The sequence below is a fragment of the Pseudoliparis swirei genome, chromosome 24 (genome assembly GCF_029220125.1).
Source record: "Pseudoliparis swirei isolate HS2019 ecotype Mariana Trench chromosome 24, NWPU_hadal_v1, whole genome shotgun sequence".
Taxonomy (NCBI): domain Eukaryota; kingdom Metazoa; phylum Chordata; class Actinopteri; order Perciformes; family Liparidae; genus Pseudoliparis; species Pseudoliparis swirei.
This window is the reverse complement of record NC_079411.1, coordinates 13,479,039-13,503,252: the sequence shown is the minus strand read 5'-3', so window position 1 is coordinate 13,503,252 and position 24,214 is coordinate 13,479,039. Positions and strand designations below refer to the sequence as shown.

Sequence of the window (24,214 nt, the reverse complement as noted above, 5' to 3'; positions counted from 1 at the left end):
GCGGTTATGTAAGTAAACGCCGATGAGCGGCGAGCATATGTATCTCACATACAGTATATACTGTTTGCAGTGTTTCCCCTAGGTTTACAGCTTCAGGGGGGGGGGACATCTGGCCCATTAATTGAAATCCGCAGGCAGGCAGCAAGATGGTCTCCTTGCAGCCTGTTGCGGATGTTTGTCTTGAACTGCAAATACATGAACTGTTAGGCTTTAAAAGTGAAAGCTGATATCTTAGAATAGTGATAGCTTACACAGCAAATCCCATTGTGAGAAGTCTATATCACTCTGTTCATGGCGGAGAAGTCCCTCTCACAGTTGACACTGCTGACTGAGACTGTGAGGGCAATGGCAGCCAGCAGGCTCCTTGTTGGGTGAGGGTCAGCGACTTGTTCCATCTTCTCCACCGTGGGAGCGTTTAAAAAAATGCAGATATAGCGGTTTGTTTTTCACGCGACATATTCAACGCTCTCTGCCGGCTAGTGGGAGTGTGCTCACTTGTGTGCGCGGACACGCCGGCCTCGGAGCTCTGCGGCGCGCGAGACGGAGAGCCGAGAAGTGTTCACGCGACACGTAGAGACAGAAATGACAAGCTGCTGTGTAGAGACGATCAATAACAGACGGCTGTTTAGTTTATTTAATAAAAGAACAAAGACGTCTTTAAGAAAAGGGACCTTAAATTACTTCTGCTGTAATCTGGCGCGATAGAGAAAATTACAGGATGGCGGGCGGAGATTTCAGGGGGGCGGGCCGCCACCATGATAGAATGGTGGGGGAAACACTGCGCTTGTGTCGAGGTCCCACACGGGAAAATCAAACGGCATAACTTTGACTTTAGTTTTGACACATCACAGACGAGTCTGAGGAAGTCCTTGTAGACTGGGTGATGTGTCTGGGTACGCTGTCGTTTTATAGCTCCAACCTAACACAAGTACTTTTGCTTTGTTTGAATTTTGTTGTGATTTTAAGCCAAACTATGATGTTTTATGTATTTAACATAACCAAGTAGTGGTGTTGCCTCTGGCACTCACAGCTTCCTCTCAGTCATTGGTTCAGACGTGTCTGTCTGCCTGTGCATGTAATCATCTGTTTTTGCAAGAATCTTGGGTTGAATGGCCAATTTGTGCAATTAACAGCTAATTTAATTTCTTCAATCAAATTCATGCAGAGCAGTGTAAATCTTCAACTGTGGGAAAACTATGAATATTCATATATTTATATATGGGCAGATGCCCAATCCCATTGTCACAGAAGTAGGTACCTTAGTGTTTCCTAAAAACAGTCATACAAACGTAATTGTATTAAAATTATTACTTTATTAAGTAATTTCAAAATTAATTGAAATTTAAAAAAACATTCATAAATGCAAACTGCAACAATTTAATTTCCTTCCATAAACCAAGGTTTGTGTTCATTGTGTAGACCAGTGGTCCCCAAACTAAGGCCCGCGGGCCGGATATGGCCCGCCTGCACATTTGGCCCGGCCCCCTGAACAATACCAGAGACACATTATTATTTGTTTTCAGTCTGGCCACGCAAATCCTAGACTAGCCGCTGTCAAATAGAATGTGTGAAGATCCCGGAAAGGGTTATTAATATTTGGTCATGTGTGGCTTTCTGGAAAACAATAAATGTTTACATTTAGGCACCCCTGCGATCGTCACACTTTTTCTGTTACAAACTGACCCCGGCCCCAATCAGAGAAGGGAAAAGTTATGTGGCCCTCACAGGAAAAAGTTTGGGGACCCCTGGTGTAGACGGTTGCAGGTGCACGACGACTGAAGAGGCTTCAGCTTTGTCCCAAAAGAAAAGGGGAAATACAGAAATAGAGGCGCCGCCTCCTCTTCTAGTGGGTCACAGGTTCTCAATCTTTACATTGGTTTTAAGGATATTGTTGTGTATTATACATGTAACTCTGTTGTGTCGCTTGTTAATAAAGGTGGTGTTATTCTCCCTCTTCCTCTTCTCTAGATATGCGGCAAAATGAATTTTATACAAACTGAGACAACATCTCTGTGGTGTGTTTGATGTCGTTGAAAGCAAACATTTTAAATTCAAACTTAAACTATAATTTATTTTCTAACTTTTAATGAGATACTCTTTTTTCTGACTTCTTTGAATAACTAAACTATTACTTTTCTATTAATTAATTAATTTATGATGACTTGTTGATATGGTGAACTTTACAAAAGCTTTTCTATGACTTTTTAGGATGTACTATAAGTAGAAGTGATTTCCAGCAAAGCAGCAGGGATTTGTGAATCTCACGGGAAAGGTGGGCGATAGGCGGTTCAGAATCGCCTACACGGGAGGAGCGATTCATAGGCGAGTCTGATTATGAATCGCCTACCTCCCCAACGGGGTGGGACAGTTTGGCGAGAATCACCTTGTGTGATTACTCCTACACCCCATCCCGGGGTGGGTTTGGTTCTGTGGGATTCACAAATGGGGCCCTATTTAACCCCTTAGTTTAGTTTAGTTTAGTTTATTTCGATCAGCAAAATATACAACAATCAGAATTCAACAAAAGAAGAAAGTAGCTGACCGAAAGGGTCGAGGCTGAAGCTATCTAGCTTGTGTCCTAACCTATGATTTCTCAAAAAACTTATTTCAAAGAACCATATATATATATTAGGGATGCACCGATCCCCATTATCGGTTTTGATCGTCGTTCTCAAAATGGCGGATCAAACTTGGTCGATCAGATGACATAAAATCTGCGAGAAAAACTATCGGAGACGTTTCAATCGCGGCGCATCGCAACGGAGACGATGCGCCTGGCGAGGGCCGGCAGAGGTCCACCAGGGGATCCTCACCACCGAGCGGCGTCCCCGTCCCCCGAGTTGAATCACTGGGTCAACTCAGCCGACTCTCACATGTCTGCCCCTATAGACTGATGCTCACGGTACACGCACTCGACCGGGAGCGCGCGAGGGTTTTGATAAAGTTAGCGGAAGGATTTAAGTGACAACATCCGGTTTTGCAAAGTTAGCGGAAAGAACCACGTGAAACAACATCCGTTTATCAAAATAAGATGTCGACAAATCATACATAACATACACAAGTAAACAATGAACTGATTTTGTATCTTTATAGATCTTTTCTGAGATTTAGCTTAAATTATGCTAACATTAAAACATTTTTACTGTACCAAGGAAGAGTTTATAAAAAATAAGTCAGACTTTTGTTTGTTAAAAAAAGTCCTGTAAATAGATTTCCCCAAGAGTTCCAGGAAATGAATAATGCAGATGTGTTCCATACATATCTGAAATCCCCTACAATAGCAATCAAACTATTTTAATGTGTCAATTAGGACATTTTTCAAAGTAAAAGTCCTAAATGTTTAAATAAATCGGTAATTTCTTTAATGTTTGAGTTGCTTTATATATGTATTTCCTCATAGTCCTAGGCAATAATGCTACACAATAAATAGAATGCTTCAATCGACACTGTGATCGGTGATCGGTATTATCGGATCGGCAGATACTGATTTCAGTGATCGGTGATCGGCACCAAAAATCTGATCGGTGCATCTCTAATATAAAAGTAAACAATGAACTGATGTTGTATCTTTATAGATCGTTTCTGAGATTTAGCTTAAATTATGCTAACATTAAAACATTTTTACTGTACCAAGGAAGAGTTTATAAAAATAAGTCACACTTTTGTATGTTAAAAAAAGTCCTGTATATAGATTTCCCCAAGAGTTCCAGGAAATGAATAATGCAGATGTGTTCCATACATATCTGAAATCCCCATCACTGGCAATCAATCAATTTTAATGTATCAATTAGGACATTTTTCAAAGTAAAAGTCCTAAATGTTTAAAGAAATCGGTAATTTCTTTAATGTTTGAGGTGCTTTATATATGTATTTCCTCATAGTCCTAGGCAATAATGCTACACAATAAATAGAATGCTTCAATCGACACCGTGATCGGTGATCGGTATTATCGGATCGGCAGATACTGATTTCAGTGATCGGTGATCGGCACCAAAATACCTGATCGGTGCATCTCTAATATATATATGTTGCCTTCATTGGTCAGGCGGAGGAGTGTCACTTAGGACATGACTCTGCTTTCTCCGTTGCTGAGCTTCTGTCACCAACAGACAGGTTTCAAACTGTCGACCACTTCAGGTCATCAGCTCTCTGGTGCCAACCCAAGTATGAGCCTGGAAGACATGTCCCCTTTCATTATTATGCCTGTTTATTGTAGAATTACTGACTAAACAGCCAGTGACGATGTTTGGCAGTCCAACTCACTGTTAATTAACATCACGCATATTTACCCTCACTCACACGCACACGGACACACACAAAGTGCCCTGATCCAGACAGGTTGTCCACTTTGGGATAAAGACCTGGATGGACATTGAGAGAGCCCAGCACCAAGTGCAGCCCAAGCTTTAATTCCACCGTGACGCTCAAATCACTTTCTCATCATGGCTTCCATTATTCCTGTTATTATACACATACTTGTTGAGGTATTGAAGGAGCCCCTGTGCTTCTGTCCTGTTGGAGTGAACATCTTTTTAGCTGTTCCCACATCAGATGAAGCAGTTCTCCGAAGATAAAACAGATGCAGTGGCATTAACGTGAATTGGCAAGCCTTCGAGTACTCAATCCCAAACCATGTAATCCTATATTTTCCCTATTTCACTCTTGACAATGTGTATTCTTATATTGGATCAGTGGTTCTCAAACTGGGGCGCAACCCTCAAGTGGGGCGCCGAGGTGTTACAGGTGGGGCGCGGGGGCAGTGCGGAGAACTTCACATATACTTCACATATTCCAAAAGTATGTGTAAATATTTACGTTACGGTTACGGTGTTAACTGGGAGACCATGGCGGAGAAAAGGAAGGGCTTGCAGGCGCTGGTCAAGAGTGTCTCCAAATGTACAATGGACACACTGTCATACACAGAGAAGCGCTAGATGTGCCGTGAACTAGACAAGGTTCTGACCGATGCTATCAGCGTGGTCAATTTCATAAAAACAAGGTCCCTGAAAGCACCACTGTTTTAATCTGAGGAGACTGGAGCCATCAGCTGTTTCACATGAAGCTCGGTGGCTCTCACGACCAAACGTGTTGTCGCGATGAAACAATAAACATCCGTCATATGATGACATATGTCATACAGGACAGTAAAATATAATTGAACTTGTACACATATTATCCATACACATATTATTCTGCAAAGAGGAGGTGGACTCAGTTTAGCATTTATTTTATCTCTGTAACGTTACACATGCATATACTCTTTAGCAGTGGCGGCTGGTGAAATTTGGGGGGGGGGGGGGCGCAGTTGGGCGACGCGGTTTAAATAGCACTCAACAATGAGAAGAAAAGAGGTTTTGAGTAGAATATTGTAAAAAAACAAAGCTTTATTTCAAGAACACAGCGTGCTCAACACGGTCCAATAACAACTCTCAACACACTGTAACTTTGGGCATGAGAGGTTCAGAGCAGCTTTAAGGAACATTGGGTTGGATTTCAGAGGTTTACAAAATAAAAGAGTTTCACCCTCACATGAAAGAGGTTCAGAGCAGAATAGAGTCGGAAAGAGATCACATGTTACATTGGGTGTTTGACAGAGTAGACCCACTACTGTAAAGAAAAGTAGCCCTCCTCTCTTTCAAGTTGGCAAACTTCTCCATAACTCTGGTTAAAGTCAATCATGTCTGTGAAGAGCCTTTTTCCATTATTCTGGAGGGAATGTGTCTGTTTTTCCGAACTTCTTCGTTGTGTTTTCGATGCCAGTTCGGTCTCCTTCTGCTGCTCTGCTCTTCAAACAGGGTTAGCTTCATGCTGTTAGCGAGTTAGCTTGATGCTGTTAGCTAGATAACTGCGGCAAGATTCGTGCTTCTTACACTTGTCTGAAGCTCTTTAGATCCCTCACCCCGTTGTAGTCTAGAGAGTTTCAGTCCCAGGACTTTGGAACAACAGACAGGGGAAACTAAACAGTGCATTACTCACTGAGCACCAGCTAACCAGCTCCGGTTAGCAACCTGCTCCCGTAGCTCCGTGGAGCTCTCTGGGCTGAGGGAATGATACCGGTCTCTGATTGGCTGAATAGTCCAGTCACGTGAAATAAGAAACGATGTCATTGGCCAGGGCGCACATTTTTGCGCCCCAAGATTCACGTTTCATCAGCCAATGAGAAGCCGTCCTTGCCGAAACGACCGTGAAATGTTTGCTCGCTGCCGCTTTACCGTGTTGGGGAGCCCAGAAAATGGGGAGGGGCTTCACTCAGTGATGATGAGTGGCGATATGTTATTTATGTCACATTTAACTTAAGTGGTTGTTGACAGGCTGACGGTCTCCCACACACATTTAGCGCGTCAACACGGTATATTTACTATTTAAATGATTTGGTATATAATGTTTTTTGACAGGATATATATTTTCTTCTTCTTCTTCTTTTTTTTTCATCTCAACATTTTAAGAGGGGCGGCGCCATCTATGGACGCACCGCCACTGCTCTTTAGAGTCCAACTTATTAATTCAATTCTAATTATTAATTTAGCTGTTGAATAATTTCTGATGAAATTCGCCTATCTCAGTGACATATTTAGGAAGCTAAATGAATCTTCCAGGCAGAGAGCAGCAGCTTCCTCAGCTGCTGACCAGATCAGGTTTCACTGAAGCTGAGATGTGGGTCAGGAGACTCGATCACGGGAATATTGATTCCTTTGAGAATCTGAATACATTTGAACTAATACTGATACAACTTGATGGCTCACACACATTTTGTTTTGAAAATATTTTTTGTGTAAAACTCTTTATTTGCACCTATTGTTAATATCTATAAAAAAAAGATATCCAGTGCAAAACATGTTAATTGCAGCCACAATAAGCTATTTGCCAAATATTCGATATTTTTTTGCACAACTTTATTGACATTGTTTTTGTCTGATGGAGTAATCTGGTTTAATTAAAATTGAATGCAATTTTCTTGATTCTATTATTTTAAAAAGCACAGATGGAGGAGTCACAAAGTTGTTATTTCAATAAAAATTCAGCATCGACCAATTAGTTACAATTTTGTTGGGGCGGTGGGGCACAAACATCTTTCTTCCTCCGAAGTGGGGCACGGCAGAACCAGTTTGAGAACCACTGTGTTAGACAAACAGACCGCAGCTCAGCTCATCCTCAGTCTGCTGTTGGTCTGGCAGTGAGATTTCATGTCGTTATCAGGTCAAGTTTGAGTCATTCATCAAAGGGAGGGAGGGGTGTGGCAGGACGAGGGTCTGCTACTCGCTGTCTCCTGTGGAACATGTACTGTGTCCTCTCAGGAGATCGATTGGTGTCTTCTGTCGGGGAACCGCAGACATAAACAAGACATTGATTATGATGATTCTGTCTGTGTCCCTCTTCTCTCTGTCCCCGCGTCCTCACCAAACAAATGCAGCCTCCCTCCATTCAACCCCATCCTTTTGATGTCTTTGTGCTGACGCCAATATCACCTCTTTGTACTCGTCTCTATCACTCACTCTCCAACACACACACACACACACACACACATGTCTTCCTTGTCCTGGCATGACCTGAATAGCCTGAGATGTAGGTGGCTTCTGGTTGGTTGGTTTAGGGACCCTCCTCCCACCCTTTCCTCGATGCGGTCAGTTTTTAAGACTATTGTATTCTGCAAGTTACTGAACAGGACAACCAAACTAGTTTCCCGATTTAGAAACATACGAGGCGTCAGCACCAACTCTGTTCTCAAGGTTCACACTTTAAATATGAAAATCAGTTACGTCTTCTAATATTTATCACTTTGATTTCTATATGACTCACAAAACAGAGCTAAAGCCGGCAGAAGTTTTTTCTGTGCGTTCCTGAAATGTGTTTATTCGCCTATTCTCCACTGTACCGTTAGTCTTTGTTTTTCTGCCGGCATCACAGAACAGACCCGTCTGATCCGCTGTAGGAGATCGGGAGATAATCCCGCGATCACATGACAATAGTTACTGTGGTGGAAACGCTGTTTCCAAATCTCTACCGCTGCACAGTATTTACTGTCATATGGCACCAGAATACAACACTGCAGAACATGTGGAATGGAAACACAACTTGTCTTGCTTGTTTGTCTAAAGCTCCTGGCATATGCAGGATGTAGCTCTTAACCCTATGATGCCCAATGCGGTCCTCGTGGTCATCTCCTACATCTGGACCGAGGACAATTATTATGATGAATATAATAAGTTATACCTTTTGTTCTCTGTCTCCTGGCTTTACTGACATTCTTAAATTATAGTTTTTTTGTTGTTGATATTTTGAAATGGAATTGTTGTGTTCGTAAATTTTTATTTGTTAAGGTCTTACCAAGCTATCTGCAAAACATCTTACTGGCTTGTTTTTTAAAACCTCTTTTATCCAGTGGGAAGGCTCTTGGTGGACTATTGAAGAGGCTTATTGGGACATGCTAATTACATATCACAAATTCTTCCTCGCGTGTTATTTCAGGAACCATCCGTCCGGTGCGGAGGAGTTTCTACGACCCAGCCTCGGCCCCGGGTCAGGGCTGGCAGTGGGAGTGGGAGAACGATGTGGGTACGTGGACGGCCTACGACATGGAGGTGGCCATCGCCATCGAGAACGCCCACAACCGGCAGCAGCCCTGCCTTGACCTGACGCCCCTCGGCTTCTGCTACCTCATTGATTTTCAGACCATGACACAGGTGTGTTTGAATTCTTCACATGGACATGAATGAAAAAGACAAGTTGACTCTCTTTTCTAACCGTTTCTTCTTTGTAAACATGAGGGATATTTACCTTTCCACTCGTATTGTGATGAGCCCATCATACGGTCTGAAGGGTACCGTTGCTAGTATTCAATCTGAACCCTATGACCTCATGGTTTTGTGTCTCACTGCCCAAAGAACGTTTTTATAATAGTCGAGTATTTTAGCGGTACGTCCACTAAAATGGCTTGTTGTTGCAGCTGACAGGAGAGATAGATCAGATAGTTAATATAAGAGTCGGACAACATTCTTGAAAGGCTCCCACAGAGAAACACAACATTTTGCTTGATCCCATCCGTTTGGCAACGTACCCAAGTCTCACTCAAGTAGAAGTCTGGTTATGAACCGTGAATCTGCTCCAGGTCTCTGTGGTCGGAGGGTCACAGCAGCCACGGGAGCCCCAGCCGTCTGCTGAGCTCCACCCTCCTCTGTCTCTCTCTCCTCGTTCACTGTTTACATTTGTAGGAGCTCGTCATCCGTATTCGACGGTCTCTGGCTCTAATTGCTAGAGCCAGAGACCGTCGAATTCAAAGACCACGTCCACATTGTTGAATGCATCTGAATATTCAGCCTCTAAAGTGACACTAAGCTGAGCTCTCTGGACTCAGCACAACAAACTGCCCGGCCGGCGCTCACGTTTCCACCGTTTAGGGAGCGGGCTTCTCCTTTAGTGAGACTCTTTTCATAATGTTGCCGGACACTTCTAATAACGCTCAGAACCTGTCAGTGGAAAGGAACAGGAACTTAGAGTGGGCGTAAATTCATGGTGCCAAATAGCCCCAACAGGATTATCTTGCATCTCCTTTAGCAGTCTGCCAGTTCCGGCCCTCTCGTTCAGTACTGGACTGTAGCACGTCTCACGCCGCTACCCTGGTTGGTAATCAGTCAGAGCAGCTGACTGATTACCAACCAGCCAGCAGCCGAGACCAGATTGGGGACAGCTGCCACATGGACCAATTTCAGAAATAATTGTCCCTATTAGTTAGTTTGACACAAAAACAAAATTGGATCCCAGGGTTTTTCCTGCATAGATCAAATTTGGGCGTGCGCCTAAGCCGTTTTCCCGAGCGCCTATGACAAATCCCGAGCGCCTAAGGCAAAAAAAAGTCTGCGATGGAAAAAAAAAAGCAGAAAAAAACCTGTGTTCATCACGTGCATGTCAGCGAATATGTTCTCAATAGTATGTTTCAAGTCGGCTACAGCCGAACCCTCGTTCTGTTTTGATCAATAGTAATCGAGTTCAGTGTTTCCCCTAGGTTTACAGCTTCAGGGGGGCGGGACTAGTGCCACTAGCCATGTTGGTGCCCTAAGCTTAATTTAACACTGAGGTGTGCTCACCTGTGTGCATCACGGCTGAGCGAGGCGCGCGCCGGCATCGGAGCTAGTTGGGGGGAGGGGGTAGATTTCCCCCTGTTATAATAGGAGGGGAAACACTGGAGTTGATAAGCGTGTCTTCTTGTCTGATCAAAACGCAACTGTGAGGTGCGCGACTTGACAGAGCGGCCAGCTGCTGATCACTCACTCACATACCTGCAAACTTGTCACCTTTCGGTGAAATTCACCGTCTTGAACTCAAGATAGGTCATCCACGTGAATCGTGGAGATCCGAAGAGTTTTTGTTTTGGGGGGGGGGGGTCACCTGGCCCGCTGCCGTTGAGATTGCAGTGAGACGCGGAGAAAAGTGTGAAGTGGTGCTCTTCGCAATAAAACATCTTTGATGGGACGTGTCTCGGCCAATCAGCGTTCAGATGTCCACAGCGTTTGGGGGTTCAGGTTAGCTTGAATGTCAGCCCGCTACATCTACTGCTGTCACGCTGCACGGTGTAGCGATGCTAACAAAGTACCCGTACGTTAAACACGATGTGATTTAGCATATTTTTAGTATCGATACTTCATTAAGAGAGCGATCAGAGCGCACGCGCTGCTCCGTGTCGAGCTGTCTGCGCACACTGCGCTGCGCAGCGCTCACAGCGAGAGAAGAGGCGGAGCTTTAGAGACTTCGGCTTAACAAATAAAAAGATGCCAGAAGTGAAATGTTTCAGTCTGTAAAGTTCTGTAACTCTCCAGCTGCTCATCCTGATGAACTGTGGATCATCTGGTCAGAGACTAACGGCCTCATAGTGATCATCAATGCTATGATGGAACCATGTAGTTTCATTCATATCTGGCTGTATTAATACTAATATTACTGTCATTTGTTAAGTGTTGAAAAAGTTGGTAAAAAGTGAACCATACAGATGTTTTATTTATTACTATTATAGATAAATATACCAGTCTCGTATTTATGGTACCATGTTGTTTTTATGGTATTGTATTGAATTCTGGTATCGGGTATCATGATATTTATGGCAGGTATGTAATATGTATAGAAGTTATAATATGAGTATCGTGACAAACAGGGAGAGACAGAACAGATTCAGGGAAAAGTCCATGAGGACTGTTCAGGAAACAAACAAAAAAGGAAGTTGGTTCATGAATGACTTTAACCATATTATATATAATGACAATGTATATTTGTTATTACTATCATTATAGGGCTGAGTCAGAGGAGGGCCTTTTGTTCTTAAACTGTTTATTATCATTATTTAGATTTGTGGTCAGAACAATAAAATGACTGTAGTTGTGGTTCTAAAAGCTTTGAGGCTTCAAACAACGTGGATGTGGTGTGGTAACAACAAACAAAAAAAGTCACCTGCACCCCCCCCCCCCCACCCCGTTGTCACCTTTTTTACCCCTTATGCGACTCAACAGACCGACGTGTATGAATAGATTTTGGGGAAACATTTTTTTGGGAGCACCGAAGACCCATTTTGATCCAGGAAAAACCCTGGATCCATGTACCCTAGTAACGCGTTATCAATAAGGTTCTAAAGTGAATGTTTTGTTTTGTCCCGCTACAGGTGAACAGACAGAGCCAGAGGTTTCGGAGGCTCCAGAGACGTGCGGACATGTCCTACCCTATAGTGTCCGGTCCCCTTCCAATACCCAAAGGAGGCGGTGTCGGAGGAGGTGGAGGCCTAACAGGAGCCCTGCTCGGTGTTGGGGTGTCAGGGGTTAGCATGGGGATTGGAAGCTCTGTCTCCACCAATGGGGGCTTGCCGACTACTGTACTGGGCCACCCGTGTTCCTGTCAGCAGTGCATGCTCGTCTTTAGTGTGAAGACCAATACAGGAGGAGCAGGGATACAGACTCTAGGTAGACGCTCACTAACCATGCAGCGGCCCAAGAACTCAGTACTGGTCTCCTCTAAACCGCGGAGTCCGTCTAAGTCCGCCACTCTGGGGCGAGGACAGCAGCAGAACTCCAACAGCAGCTACTATCAGACGCTGCCACACGGTCTCGCCATCTCCAGGAACATTGCCTCCCCAAGAAGGAACGCCCAGCTCTTTGCCCAGTCACTGGCCGCGCTCACCGCAGGCACCTCCTCTCTGGGTATCTCCTTGTCTTCCAATCGGCCGCCTCCGCCGTCCCTCCCGCCCCCTCAGCCTCCATCGTCCAAACCGAGCCCGAACCCTCCGCCCATTCCCGCCAAGCACTCCTTGCCTTCAGCCAGCGAATCAGTGCCAACCGCCACATTGGTTTCCCCCGCAAACAACGTGACCACGCCCCCCTCTCCCGTGCCATCTCCGTCGCCATTGGTGATGAAGCCACAGCGCACGCCATCGTCTGCGGCCACAGTGTGCCATGCCCCGTTGCCACAGAGATCAAGCTTAGCCGGGCTGAGCAGACCAGCGTTACAGAGAATAGCGATGGCCCAGTCCAGAGCGCTCATCGCGTCAGGGTGAGTAACTCAAACACACAACACCAGTAGCTTCATTGGAGTGTTTATATAGTTCTGTAGCTTCCCAGTGGTCGTTCCTAGACCCTCTAAAAACGCTCAGTGTGTTACCTAGCACTGCGGACACCACGCTTGTTTGGATCCAAAAGTCCCGCACAAGAACACAAACAAACAGAGACCATTAACTCGTATTCTGTGAAGTAACGTTAATGCATCCTTGAAGAGAGCGATATCACGGCTTCAACTCACAAAGCAAGGGGCGGATCAGAACACGAGGCAAATAACAGTATGGATTGAGTTTTATTATTATTGTTATGAGATCATACATTTTTTATTGATTTAATTACATTTTCAGGGACTTAAGTTGCAGCATGCAACACTGGGCAGGCTGAAATTGATCATTAATTTGCACCTCATAGTATAGGGTGACCAGATTTGAGTTCGTGAAAAAGAGGACACTTCGTCTGCGGGGGGGGGGGGGCTGAGATTGTTCTGCCTGTTTTGTGATATACATGCCTAAAAGGTGCCTAATATTTCTAGACTGAAATAATATTGGCATTAGAATTAATATAACTATGAGGATTTTTTAGTTGCCTATTTTGTGGAGCCCCCTCAGGACTTGGTGCCCTACGCACAGCGCGTAATGCGCTATGGGAGCGGCGGCGCTGGTAGTAGTTTATAGCATGCCCACAAACAACAATGCAACTAATGGAAGCGGCAAGGTGCTCAGTGTTGCCAGATTGGAGATGGTGAAGTATCGTACCAAAGGCTCAAAATGGTTGTATTTGGAGGATAATTATCGTGTATCTGGCAACCCTGAGATCGGTCGACCAATGACTGTTCTCTATACTGTCAGAGCTCACGCAAGAAGGTGGAACGTAAGGGAGATACCATTTCCAAAACTTGTAAGGGGTAAATACTAGTTTGTGAAAACCCAGAGAAACACAAATATCCGACGAAGCAAAATCCCGGACGTTTTTGGAATCCCTGCCGGACGCATTCTTTAGGTCTCAAAAGCAGGACATGTCCGGGGAAAGAGGACGTCTGGTCACCCTATCATAGTACCATCATAGCAGCTTCCAAACATAATCTGCCAGAGGATATGTTCCCATACCCTGCAGTTCCACAAGCATGTATGAAGTCTGCACAGACATGCAGTGAGGAATGCATGTTCAGACGAGCAGAAGCATGCTCGATATGTCAATACATGCATACAAAGCATGCCCCTCCCATCTGAAGGCGTTGTGCGTGTCAGTGTTGTCATTTCAGAGGTGTGACATTCTCCCTCCAGTTGGAAACGTCTGTTTGTGCTTGTTGTACTTTGGGGTTTCACACCTTCTCATGAAGGCTACGGAATAACACGCTGCATTTTAAATACCGAGACAAATGAGATTCCGCAGCCTGCTGTCATGTGTCTTGTCTCAGGTGACTGTAACATTTGAAACAATCAAATCCCTGTTACACGACGTATTTCTATGAAGGCCATTATAGGGATAAAGAAAATATTTGTTTCTATTCTCTGAGAAAGAGTCATTCAAGTTGATCAAACCCATCACACCACCAGGTGCCTGAAGTAATGTCATTATGGTCACGATGGAAGGCCCTGAAAGATACATCCACGTTGTTTTACACATTCTTTTATCATTGGTATACATTGTTCTTCATCCTCATTTTAGACCTGATGTTCAACGAGTTACCAGATGAATCCTCTTTGAGTGATGAGACGGTCCTGAAAGATGCAGATACATCTTTCCTTTTAATTCTTCAATGTCAGATTAATAGTCTCACACAATATTCCAGAAAATGTGCTATCTTAATCTGAGATTCTCTGAAAATTACCTCTAATTTTAGTTTTGCCTACAATGGCCGTAACTGTGAAAAACAAAAGATGTAGATTCATTAACATTTAGAGAATGGTGCGAAGAAAAGGAAGTTAAATGGATGTTTGACCGTAAAACTATTAACTTGGAATACATATGCGCGCCAACGCCTGTGTGTGTGTGTGTGTGTGTGTGTGTGGGGGGTTATGAAATGATCACAAGCTTGCCTACGAGTGCAAACACAACAAACTGCCAGCCTGACCTGTTTCCCTCCCACACGGCTCTCCTCCTGGCCCGAACACGCTCTCTAGAACTCCTGCAGCCCGTCATTTGTGTTTATCTAATGCAATGATTTACGCACACAATAGATTACTAAAAATGGATTTCCTCGCATATTTTCCATTCCAAACCTCTTTACTTCCTGTCAATGACATTACAAAACAGTTTCTGACCAAAATAACAGCAACACGAGTGGCATGTCCCCCAGCTAGTGCACACGTGCTAATGCTCGCTCGGCATGCTAACACGCTAAACTAGATGCTGAGCATGGGAGATATATGTTCATGTTTCCATGCTAGCGTCTGGATGGAGCTCATGAGTGAGACTCTCAGTCTTTAGAATACGGCCTTGCTGTGTTTTCCAGCTTCCCCGTGCTTCACTGTCACTCCGGGGGGGTGTGTGTGGGGGTGCTCCTTACCCATAGAAGCTGGTTTTAATCAGCTCCCAGTCAATGACTTAACTCTGGTGCAAATTCATTCGTCACTGCAACTGGGGGGGAAATAAAAAGTCCCTTCCCATGATGCCACAGGGCAGTGATCAACGCTGGTTTCCCCCAGAGCGTTGCCATGCATGTGTCGAGACAACAGGTGAGAAGAGCCTCTGTGCAGCAAGGGATGCGTTTCAACTGTAGTTTAGCACCAGAGACCAAAACACAGGACTCTGGCTAAAGATCCGTGTCAAACTAAAAGCAAGGTCGGATGGTTTTGAGATGTCGATTTGATTCTGTTCCTTCAACCGGCCCCCTCCTCCCTTCCATGGCTCCTCTCCCGTCGCGTCTCAGCGGCCCAGGCCCCTCAGAGCCTCATTGTTGGTCTCCACAGTAACCTTTGTTGGATTAGACAAGCCGGGGCTGCATTAGCAGCACAATGCGGAGCCTCTGCTACTTCTCTTCCCACCTCGCTATGCTCTTTCCTCACTTTTCCACTCATTTGCTTCTCTTCTTGTTATTCATGTTCACGAGTTGTCCCTGTTTCCTGTCTGCTTCCTGTTTTAAACACGTCTCTCCCGGCTCGGGACGAGGTCTCAACACAAGCCTCGGAGCAGGTGGAGTCACTCTGGGTGGATGTGGCACGGTTACTTATCAGAAGGATGCCAGGCCTGGCAGCGTATTCCTAATGACGATATCTTTCAGGTGGGGGTGTAGACATACCAGACCAGTCAGCATTGTTTCTAACCCCAGACAATCACAGCAGAGGGTGTGTGTGTGTGTGTGTGTGTGTGTGTGTGGACAGTTCCAGACTCAGACAGCACCCAAGACAGAGGCTTATGGGAAGAGGGGGGGGGGCACAAAACAAAGAAACGAGTCAGCAAACTGTCAAAGAATGATCACACAAGGGTGCAAGAAATCAGGCCAACACCACACACACACACACAGGCACATATACACACACACACACACACACACACACACACACACACACACACACACACACCGATACACCGGTGCCTGACTGTGAAGGCATTTAACAAATGCACACATTGTCTTTCTCTCTCTCACTCAGTAAATATTGACAATCCTAACGGGAGATTCAGTGGAGAATGTGTGCTATCTCGTCCTCTCCAGTAGGCGGGGTTAATGTAGCGAGACAAAGGGAATTAATGGGGGGGCTGGTGTTTAGAGGAGAGGGGAGGGGGGAGCACAGACGATGACGTGAGAGAGCAGAGCTGTGTTTGGATCTGAGTGGAGAGGCCCGCAGTGGGAGCTGTAACATTTAAGGGAGACGTGCAGAATGAAACCTTCAATTGACGTCCTTGAAAGAGTTCGAGGAACGAACTCATAAATGTAGAAGACATGAAGCAGTAACTCCACAGGGTCTTTGTCTTTTCAACATGGCTTGTTAGTTTAGTTCTTTGAGTCTGTTTCTATATCTATATTTGAAAGGAGGTGTGAAGGTGACACAGGGCTGCTGGAGAGCAGTACAAATATAACATTTAAATTATTGTTCTTAATATTGAGAAGACAATTGAGACAAGATTGTTTATGAGGTAAAAGAAGCATCACTCTGAGTCACCGCTCCAGCATCACCAGTGGTGTTGCAGTCCTAACAGCTACAACAAGAGTGAGACGTCTCACCCGGAGAAGATCACTTCACATGACCTTCAGGAATGCGTTTCACCTGTCTCCTCATTATCACACCAATAATGACAACATACCAATTTGTATAGTTTTGAATCCCCCATCGCATTAATACCCATAGAAACTACTTATCGTTTAATATATGCACATGACCTCAATATTCTTAAGAATTCAAAGTTCTTTGTATTCCATGGGATCAGACTTCCGCATCATAAGTTTAGGTCCTGCATCGTGTTTCCTCCCCTCAGTATCTTCTGGAAAGCTTTCCCTCGGGTCAGTTCGATTGGTTCAATCACATTCCTGAACACCCACAGCCACTTTGGAGCCGTACAATGTTTCTGAACATTATATTTGTTGGGTTTAGTCAACAAACGTGTGTCCTCCCCTGTTAATTGACAAGATCAACTCATCCGAGGAAACGTCACACACGTCTACCACTTCCAGCATATTTTTAACTTCAATTAAACACAGAAAGTGTCCTTGAAACATCCGTAGCAAGTGTGTGTGACAAATGTGTGTTTGGCTGTGGTTGCAGCTTGATGTGTGTGTGAGAGAATGTGTGGGAGTGTGTTATTGTCTGGCATCAAAATCAGTCCAGTTGATGTCCATCTGGGCCCGGTAGCATAGGAGGAGCAGGGGGATGGGGCAGTGTGAAACAAAGCGGTGGGATCCCGTGGGAAGCAGGCGGAGGGGAGGAGGCGGGACTGAGGTTCAAGGGGGTCAAGAGACCGGAGTCCCATTCAGGCGGAGGGATCTTGCTTCTTCTGCTTCTTCTCTGATTTATTGGGGGAACGTTTCACGGAGGAGCCTGTACATTTTTAGATAATGAAACTCTTTTGAATACTTAGAATTAGATGGTTTCTAAAGTGTTTCCCCATGAAGTTCACATTAAACAGTGTTCCTTTTGAGGAAAGACACTCAGGTTCTCCTCAAACAATCGGGTTTCTACAACTTCTTCAGCTTCCACTTGCTGTGAAGGTGCAACAGAATGTTTGAACGAAGGATCGCTGGGATTCAGGGGCATCTAGTGGTGGAGTTGCAAATGACAACCAACTGAATGCCCCTCCTCTCACAACCATGTCAGAGGACTCCAGGGGTCATGGCCCTCTGGAGCAGGAGGGGATGGAGAGGACCAACCACGCCTGAGCCAATTCAAAATATGTCGTGACCACAAATATATTACAGCGTAACCTACCGACTCAATGCAACAACAACACAAACCCCGGACGTGTAATTACAGTGAAATAATAAGATAGGATTGTCGAAATGTATCATCGTACAATAACTATAACTCAAATTGAAAATAATGCTAATTCACACATTCAGTAACAATGTTTGATACTGACTTCAGAGTTTATTTAATACGTTGTTATTACTCTCCACATTGCAACTAACGATTATTTTGATAATCGATTAATCGGTTGATTATTTTATCGATTAATCGGATACAAAAACTAAAAAACTTTAATTTTCAACCCTTTATTCAAAACAGGGTCCGTACGGTCATGGAAAACCTGGAAAAGTCATGGAATTTTTAAATGGCTATTAGCAGGCCTAGAAAAGTAATTGAAAAAAATAAAATCCCAAAATATTTGGAAAAGTAATGCAAATTTGTTTCATTCAAATGTTAATTTACACGGTATATATACGGTATGCTTTGGAATTCTCATTGTTAGTTTAAATACTACATCTTCTCACTTTGTCACGTATAGACAGAGTTTTCACAAAATGTTTAATCATGGAAATTTGATTTAAAGTCATGGAAAGGTCCTGGAGACCCACTGGTCAGCATGTGGATGAACCGTCACAAACAGACAGACAGCTTTCCTCTCCTGAGCAGTGGTCCCCATGTGGACCGGCCCCCTGAACAATATCAGAGACGCGTTACGATTTATTATTTATTATTTTAATAATCGATTTTTATCGATTTTATCGATTCGTTGTTGCAGCCCTAGTTGGTTCAGAGAGGTATTTGATCACGATGGCCGTCCCGACATCCAGTGGGGGAAACATAAATGGTGCTCTCTATGTCCAGTGTTTAGTTTATCCGCTCTTGGCTTCTGTTGGAATATGTGGGAGCAACAGGAAGAGGACCTGCTCCCTGTGTAGATAAGAAGGAATAACAGCAATTATTAGTGTGATACTTATTAATGCTATATTCCAATATTATATTGCCAATATATCCCCCTGAATGATCCAGTTTTCTTCTAACTGCGCCAACTTTAGAAAAATAGCTATCTGAGCTAATAATTTCTTTAACCAATCAAATGTGATAGCTGACATGTTTAAGAACTGTATGTATTTATGTATGTGTGTGTGTATATAAATGTGTGTGTGTGTGTCATCTGCATATCAGTGGGGCATCTGGGAAGTATGTTAATGAGCTACATGTAGTTTATCCAGGATCAGACTCCTCTCTCTCTTCATCACCTCATTCTATAAATCCTTCCCTGCTAACGCAGCTGTCTATTGAATATAAATAGAGCTGGTGACTGGCAACACGTGGATAGTGTGTGTGATCACTGTCATCGTCACTCATTGACTTGATGTAATCAAGGTGTTTCCCATCCGTCATCAGCAGATAGCCGGGAGGAGTCTCTAAGTCTTGTGTTGTCATAAATAATCCCCATGACCGATTTAAGATCTTAAACTGCTCTGACTGCCGACGACAGCAGAGCGCTCGTTTTCACTGCGAGACTCAGACTAATCTGATCAGCGTCGACGGAAATGCGATGTGATTAAGACGTGATGGTCGCCACATTCAGCCAAGAATCCTCACTGCTTGTGTGTCGGACCGTCGATCCTCGGAGGGACGGCCCCGCTCACCACTGAGCCACAGAGTGGGTGGTCAGATGCATCGTCGACCTCTTCAATGGTAGAGGTAAAGTCGAGCCACAGAGTTACCTTCCTTGACCGCAACACTCTCACCTGTCCCCCCCCCCAGTATCATGATGAACCAAATACAAAAATACCAAAAGTAATTTAAACTTTGCAACACGTTGGCTCAGTCTGCTCTGGGGGAATCCACTCGGCAACTCGAGCCCCTGGACTTCTCCCCATAGCTGGTGGAACACTCCTTCCCTCATCCACATTAGTGCAGACTTACACACACACACACACACACACACACACCTCCCGGTGAATCATTCCCTCTCCTGTCAACATGTGTCAGTGGGGTTAAGTGAAAGCAGCTCAGTGCACCGGCAGAGATCCTGTTAAAGCTAAACCAACAACAGGAAACAACAGATCATCCGCGCCCCGCTGCTCACGCTGCTCCAGGTTCACTGAAGGGGAAGTGGTTGTTGCCTTTTAACCACATGTGTGTAGCACTGATCGGGCAGGATGTTGGGATCAGGCAGCGAGTGTTATTGTTCCTCAATAAGCCGACTCATGATATGATGACGTGATGTCAGACCCCGGTCCAGCATGGGAGGCATTGCTTCTTCATGGAAGTTGCTCAGCGGCCATGAAGCTGAAATGGCTTGACCGCTGAGTACAAAATGACCCGTATCTTGCAGAAATCTTCTGCATCCATGGGCCCATAGAGCAAACGCAGTCGCGCCCCCGCCGACTCTCAGCCCGGTTTGGTTCTGTGGCCTCAGGAGCCCCCAGGCCTAGAAGTGTCGTCGATACTGGACTAACCTGCCTCTGACCCCAGCTGGACGGCTGCGTTGGCACAGGCAGCAGTCAGCTGAGTAGTTTATTATCAACCGACCTCAGACTCCAGTAACTCCCCCCGTATATTGTGTCCAACCTGTGAGACCATGACACCCCAAATGTGAAGCTCACGCCTCTAAACAGACTTACAGATCCCTGTCTGTGTGTCTGTGTGTTATTCACCCAGAGATGATGATGATGATGAAGGGCTTTGTGACGAGGCAGGTAATCCCCAGCAAGCAGCTGCATGACGTCCCTCTCTTTGTGGATTAGCTCTCATAAACACGCAGCGGCTGTTGGGAGCAGCACCTTGAGAAACAAGAGAGGAGAGGACTCTTTCAGTCCCTCCTCAGCTCTCACTCGAGACGGGACACTCATCCGTGAGCTCATTTCATTGGCTGCTTTTTTATTTCTAAACAGTTGTGGCCTCTTTATGTTAAAATGACGGTCATCAGTTTTTCAAAGTAAGTGCAGGTGCTTGTGTGTGACGTCCCTGGAGGAAATGCTCAGGACAGAAGAGTGTGTGTCTTCTCTTGCAGTGTGCCCACGGTCCCAGTGAAGAACCTCAATGGATCCAGTCCTGTCCACCCTGCGCTGGCCGGTGAGTCCCTCTGCTGCTGACGGCAGAGAGCACACCCATGTTCTTCTCTACTAACCACACTCATTTCTCAGGGATCACAGGTATCCTGATGAGCGCCGCAGCTCTGCCAGTGTGTCTGACCAGGCCGCCAAAACTCGTGCTGCACCCTCCGCCGGTCAGCAAGAGCGACGTCAAGCCCGTGCCAGGCTTTGGCCACTGTTGCAAGAAGACCACCAAGAAACAGGCTCGCAAGGGTAGGCGCTCAAACAGAGATAAAAAACAACAACATATTTATACCTGCACAAATGCTTTTTTAAAATGGTTTCTGCCTTTGAAGTGTCTCTATTTCAAAATGTGGTCTGTAACGTTAACGACCTGGACCGTCCCTCTGTTCCCTCTCCTTTCTGTCTGCAGGTAAAACTCCAGAGGAGGTGGTAAAGAAGTACCTGCAGAAAGTAAAAAGTCCACCAGAGGAGGTGTGAACAGTATTTATATGTATTTGTTATCATACCTGCAAACTTGTCACCTTTCGGTGAAATTCACCGTTTTGAACTCAAAATAGGTCATCCACGTGAGATCCACGTGAATCCGAAGAGTTTTTGTTTTTGGGGGGGCTGGGGGGGGGGGTCACCTGGCCCGCTGCCGTTGAGATTGCAGTGAGACGCGGAGAAAATGTGAAGTGGTGCTCTTCGCAATAAAACATCTTTGATGGGACGCGTCTCGGCCAATCAGCGTTCAGATGTCGACATCGTTTGGGGGTTCAGGTTAGCTTGAATGTTAGCCCGCTACATCTGCTGCTGTCACGCTGCACGGTGTAGCGATGCTAACAAAGTACCCGTACGTTAAACACGATGTGATTTAGCATATTTTTAGTATCGATACTTCATTAAGAGAGCGATCAGAGCGCACGCGCTGCTCCGTGTCGAGCTGTCTGCGCACACTGCGCTGCGCAGCTCACAGCGAGAGAAGAGGCGGAGCTTTAGAGACCGACTTCGGCTTAAAAATAAAAAGATGCCAGAAGTGAAATGTTTCAGTCTGTAAAGTTGTGTAACTCTCCAGCTGCTCATCCTGATGAACTGTGGATCATCTGGTCAGAGACTAACGGCCTCATAGTGTATAATCAATGCTATGATGGAACCATGTAGTTTCATTCATATCTGGCTGTATTAATACTCATATTACTGTCATTTGTTAAGTGTTGAAAAAGTTGTTAAAAAGTGATCCATTCAGATGTTTTATTTATTACTATTATAGATAAATATACCAGTCTCGTATTTATGGCACCATATTGTTTTTATGGTATTGTATCGAATTCTGGTATCGAGTATCATGATATTTATGGCAGGTATCGGATCATAATCGTGACAACCAGGTAGAGGCAGAACACTCAAGGAACAGTCATGGCTCAGCAGAGCATGCAAGGCCCAAAAAAAGGAAGTTGGTTCATGAATGACTTTAACCATATTATAATGAAAATGTATATTTGTTATTACTATTATTAAAGGGCCCGAACACTGACTTAGTCAGAACAGATGACCCTCTGTCACCTTTTTTACCCCTCATGAGTTTGCAGGTATGTGTTATTATGGGGCAAACTCCCATGAGGCATCATCCAGAATGAGCGTTTTCCTCTTCTTTCCCAGGACTGTACCATCTGTATGGAGCCACTGGGGGGTCCATCTGGATACAAGGGTCCGGGGGTGGGGCCTATGTCTCGGGCGGAGTCAGTTGGCCGACTAGCACAGTGTGGACACCAGTACCATTTCCAGTGTCTGGTGGCCATGTACAACAACGGCAACAAGGACGGCAGGTGAGTCAGAGACGGAGACCGCCGCTCTTCATCGTGTCTCCGCTGTCTTGAGCTCATCACCTTCCTCTTTGCAGTCTTCAGTGTCCCACCTGTAAAACCATCTACGGCGTGAAGACAGGCAACCAACCGGCAGGGAAGATGGAGTACCACGTGATCCCCCACTCTCTACCGGGGCACCCCGACTGCAAAACCATACGCATCATCTACAACATACCGCCGGGCCTTCAGGTACTCGACACCAGCTCCTGCTGTTCCCAGTTAGAGTACATCGTGAATACCATATGGGTTGTGCACACAGCATCCTCCACCTGGATGTTGTAGATGAGGCCTTATTCTGACCGACGTCACGGAGGCCGTTTACGGGCGACTGGCTCAGTGGTGAGCAGGGTTGTCCTTCAGTCAGAGGATCGGCGGTCCGATCCCCAGCTTCGCCGGCCCATGTTGTCGTGTCCTTGGGAAAGACACTTAACCCCAAATTGCTCCCGTATCTGTGCCTACGGTGTATCAATGTGTGAATAGTAGCTACTCCTGATGGGCAAGTGGAAGCTTAGCCCCTCCCAACAGTGTATGAATGGGTGAATGATGGCATGTAGCGTTAAAGAGTATAGAGTGGTCTGAAGACGAGAAAAGATCTCTACAGGTACAGGTCTCTTCACATGAATTGGAGAATGTAAACATGAATATTTAAACACTGTCCCTTTAAGCCGACACCAAGCAGCCTACTTCAGTTTGTTGCTGATTAGAAAGGCTATGTTTCTGTCTCCGTTCACAAAAGTATTGGATAGTATCTCGGACCTGCTACTTGGGCTAAACTTGGGCTCTGTCGAGGTTCCAAGCTCATGAGCAAACACTAAAAGGTGGAGTTCCCACAGTGCGGTCTCCATCTGCAGTGACAGGGCAACATAGAAAAGGAGCTGGGAGCAAAAAGTAAGCAGAGCTCTGGCTGTCGTGGAATCTTCATCTTCATGAGCGCTGTGGGTGCTGTGTTTGGTGTTTGTCACTCGTGTTGCCTCCTAATACCAACCTTCTCCTTCCAGGGACCAGAGCATCCCAACCCAGGAAAGCCCTTCACCGCCCGAGGCTTCCCCCGACACTGCTACCTCCCGGACAGCGAGAAAGGACGCAAGGTAAACCCAGTCCCCCCATCAGCCGAGGAGACCCATCGTTAGTTCAGACACATCCGAACAGCGAGGCCTGACCCTCCCTGTCCTCAGGTACTGAGACTGCTCCTGATCGCCTGGGACCGCAGGTTGACCTTCTCCGTCGGGACTTCGAGCACGACTGGAGAGTCTGACACCGTCATCTGGAACGAGGTACACACACAAGAACATTACATCAGTATTTGTCAAACTGTCTCTCATGTGGAAGTGCCAAATTAACTACGTCATTAATAAATACATGGTGAAATGCCTTTAGTGTAAATGTTTACGTTATGTTACACTTACGCATGCGCAACAGTTACGATTCCA

The 24,214-nt window shown here is 45.3% G+C and overlaps 1 protein-coding gene across 2 annotated transcripts in view; it reads left to right on the top strand.

Moving 5' to 3' along the window:
* Nucleotides 1-24,214, top strand: part of LOC130189459 (E3 ubiquitin-protein ligase DTX1-like) — a 36,758-nt gene that overhangs the window by 8,978 nt on the left and 3,566 nt on the right. For both annotated transcript variants that reach the window (XM_056408232.1, XM_056408231.1), the window contains exons 3-11: nt 8,467-8,681; nt 11,645-12,525; nt 20,895-20,956; nt 21,028-21,189; nt 21,350-21,411; nt 22,579-22,745; nt 22,820-22,973; nt 23,783-23,872; nt 23,960-24,058. In XM_056408232.1, the coding sequence (XP_056264207.1) occupies nt 8,467-8,681; nt 11,645-12,525; nt 20,895-20,956; nt 21,028-21,189; nt 21,350-21,411; nt 22,579-22,745; nt 22,820-22,973; nt 23,783-23,872; nt 23,960-24,058 (1,892 nt within the window). The remainder of the gene's footprint in view (nt 1-8,466; nt 8,682-11,644; nt 12,526-20,894; nt 20,957-21,027; nt 21,190-21,349; nt 21,412-22,578; nt 22,746-22,819; nt 22,974-23,782; nt 23,873-23,959; nt 24,059-24,214) is intronic.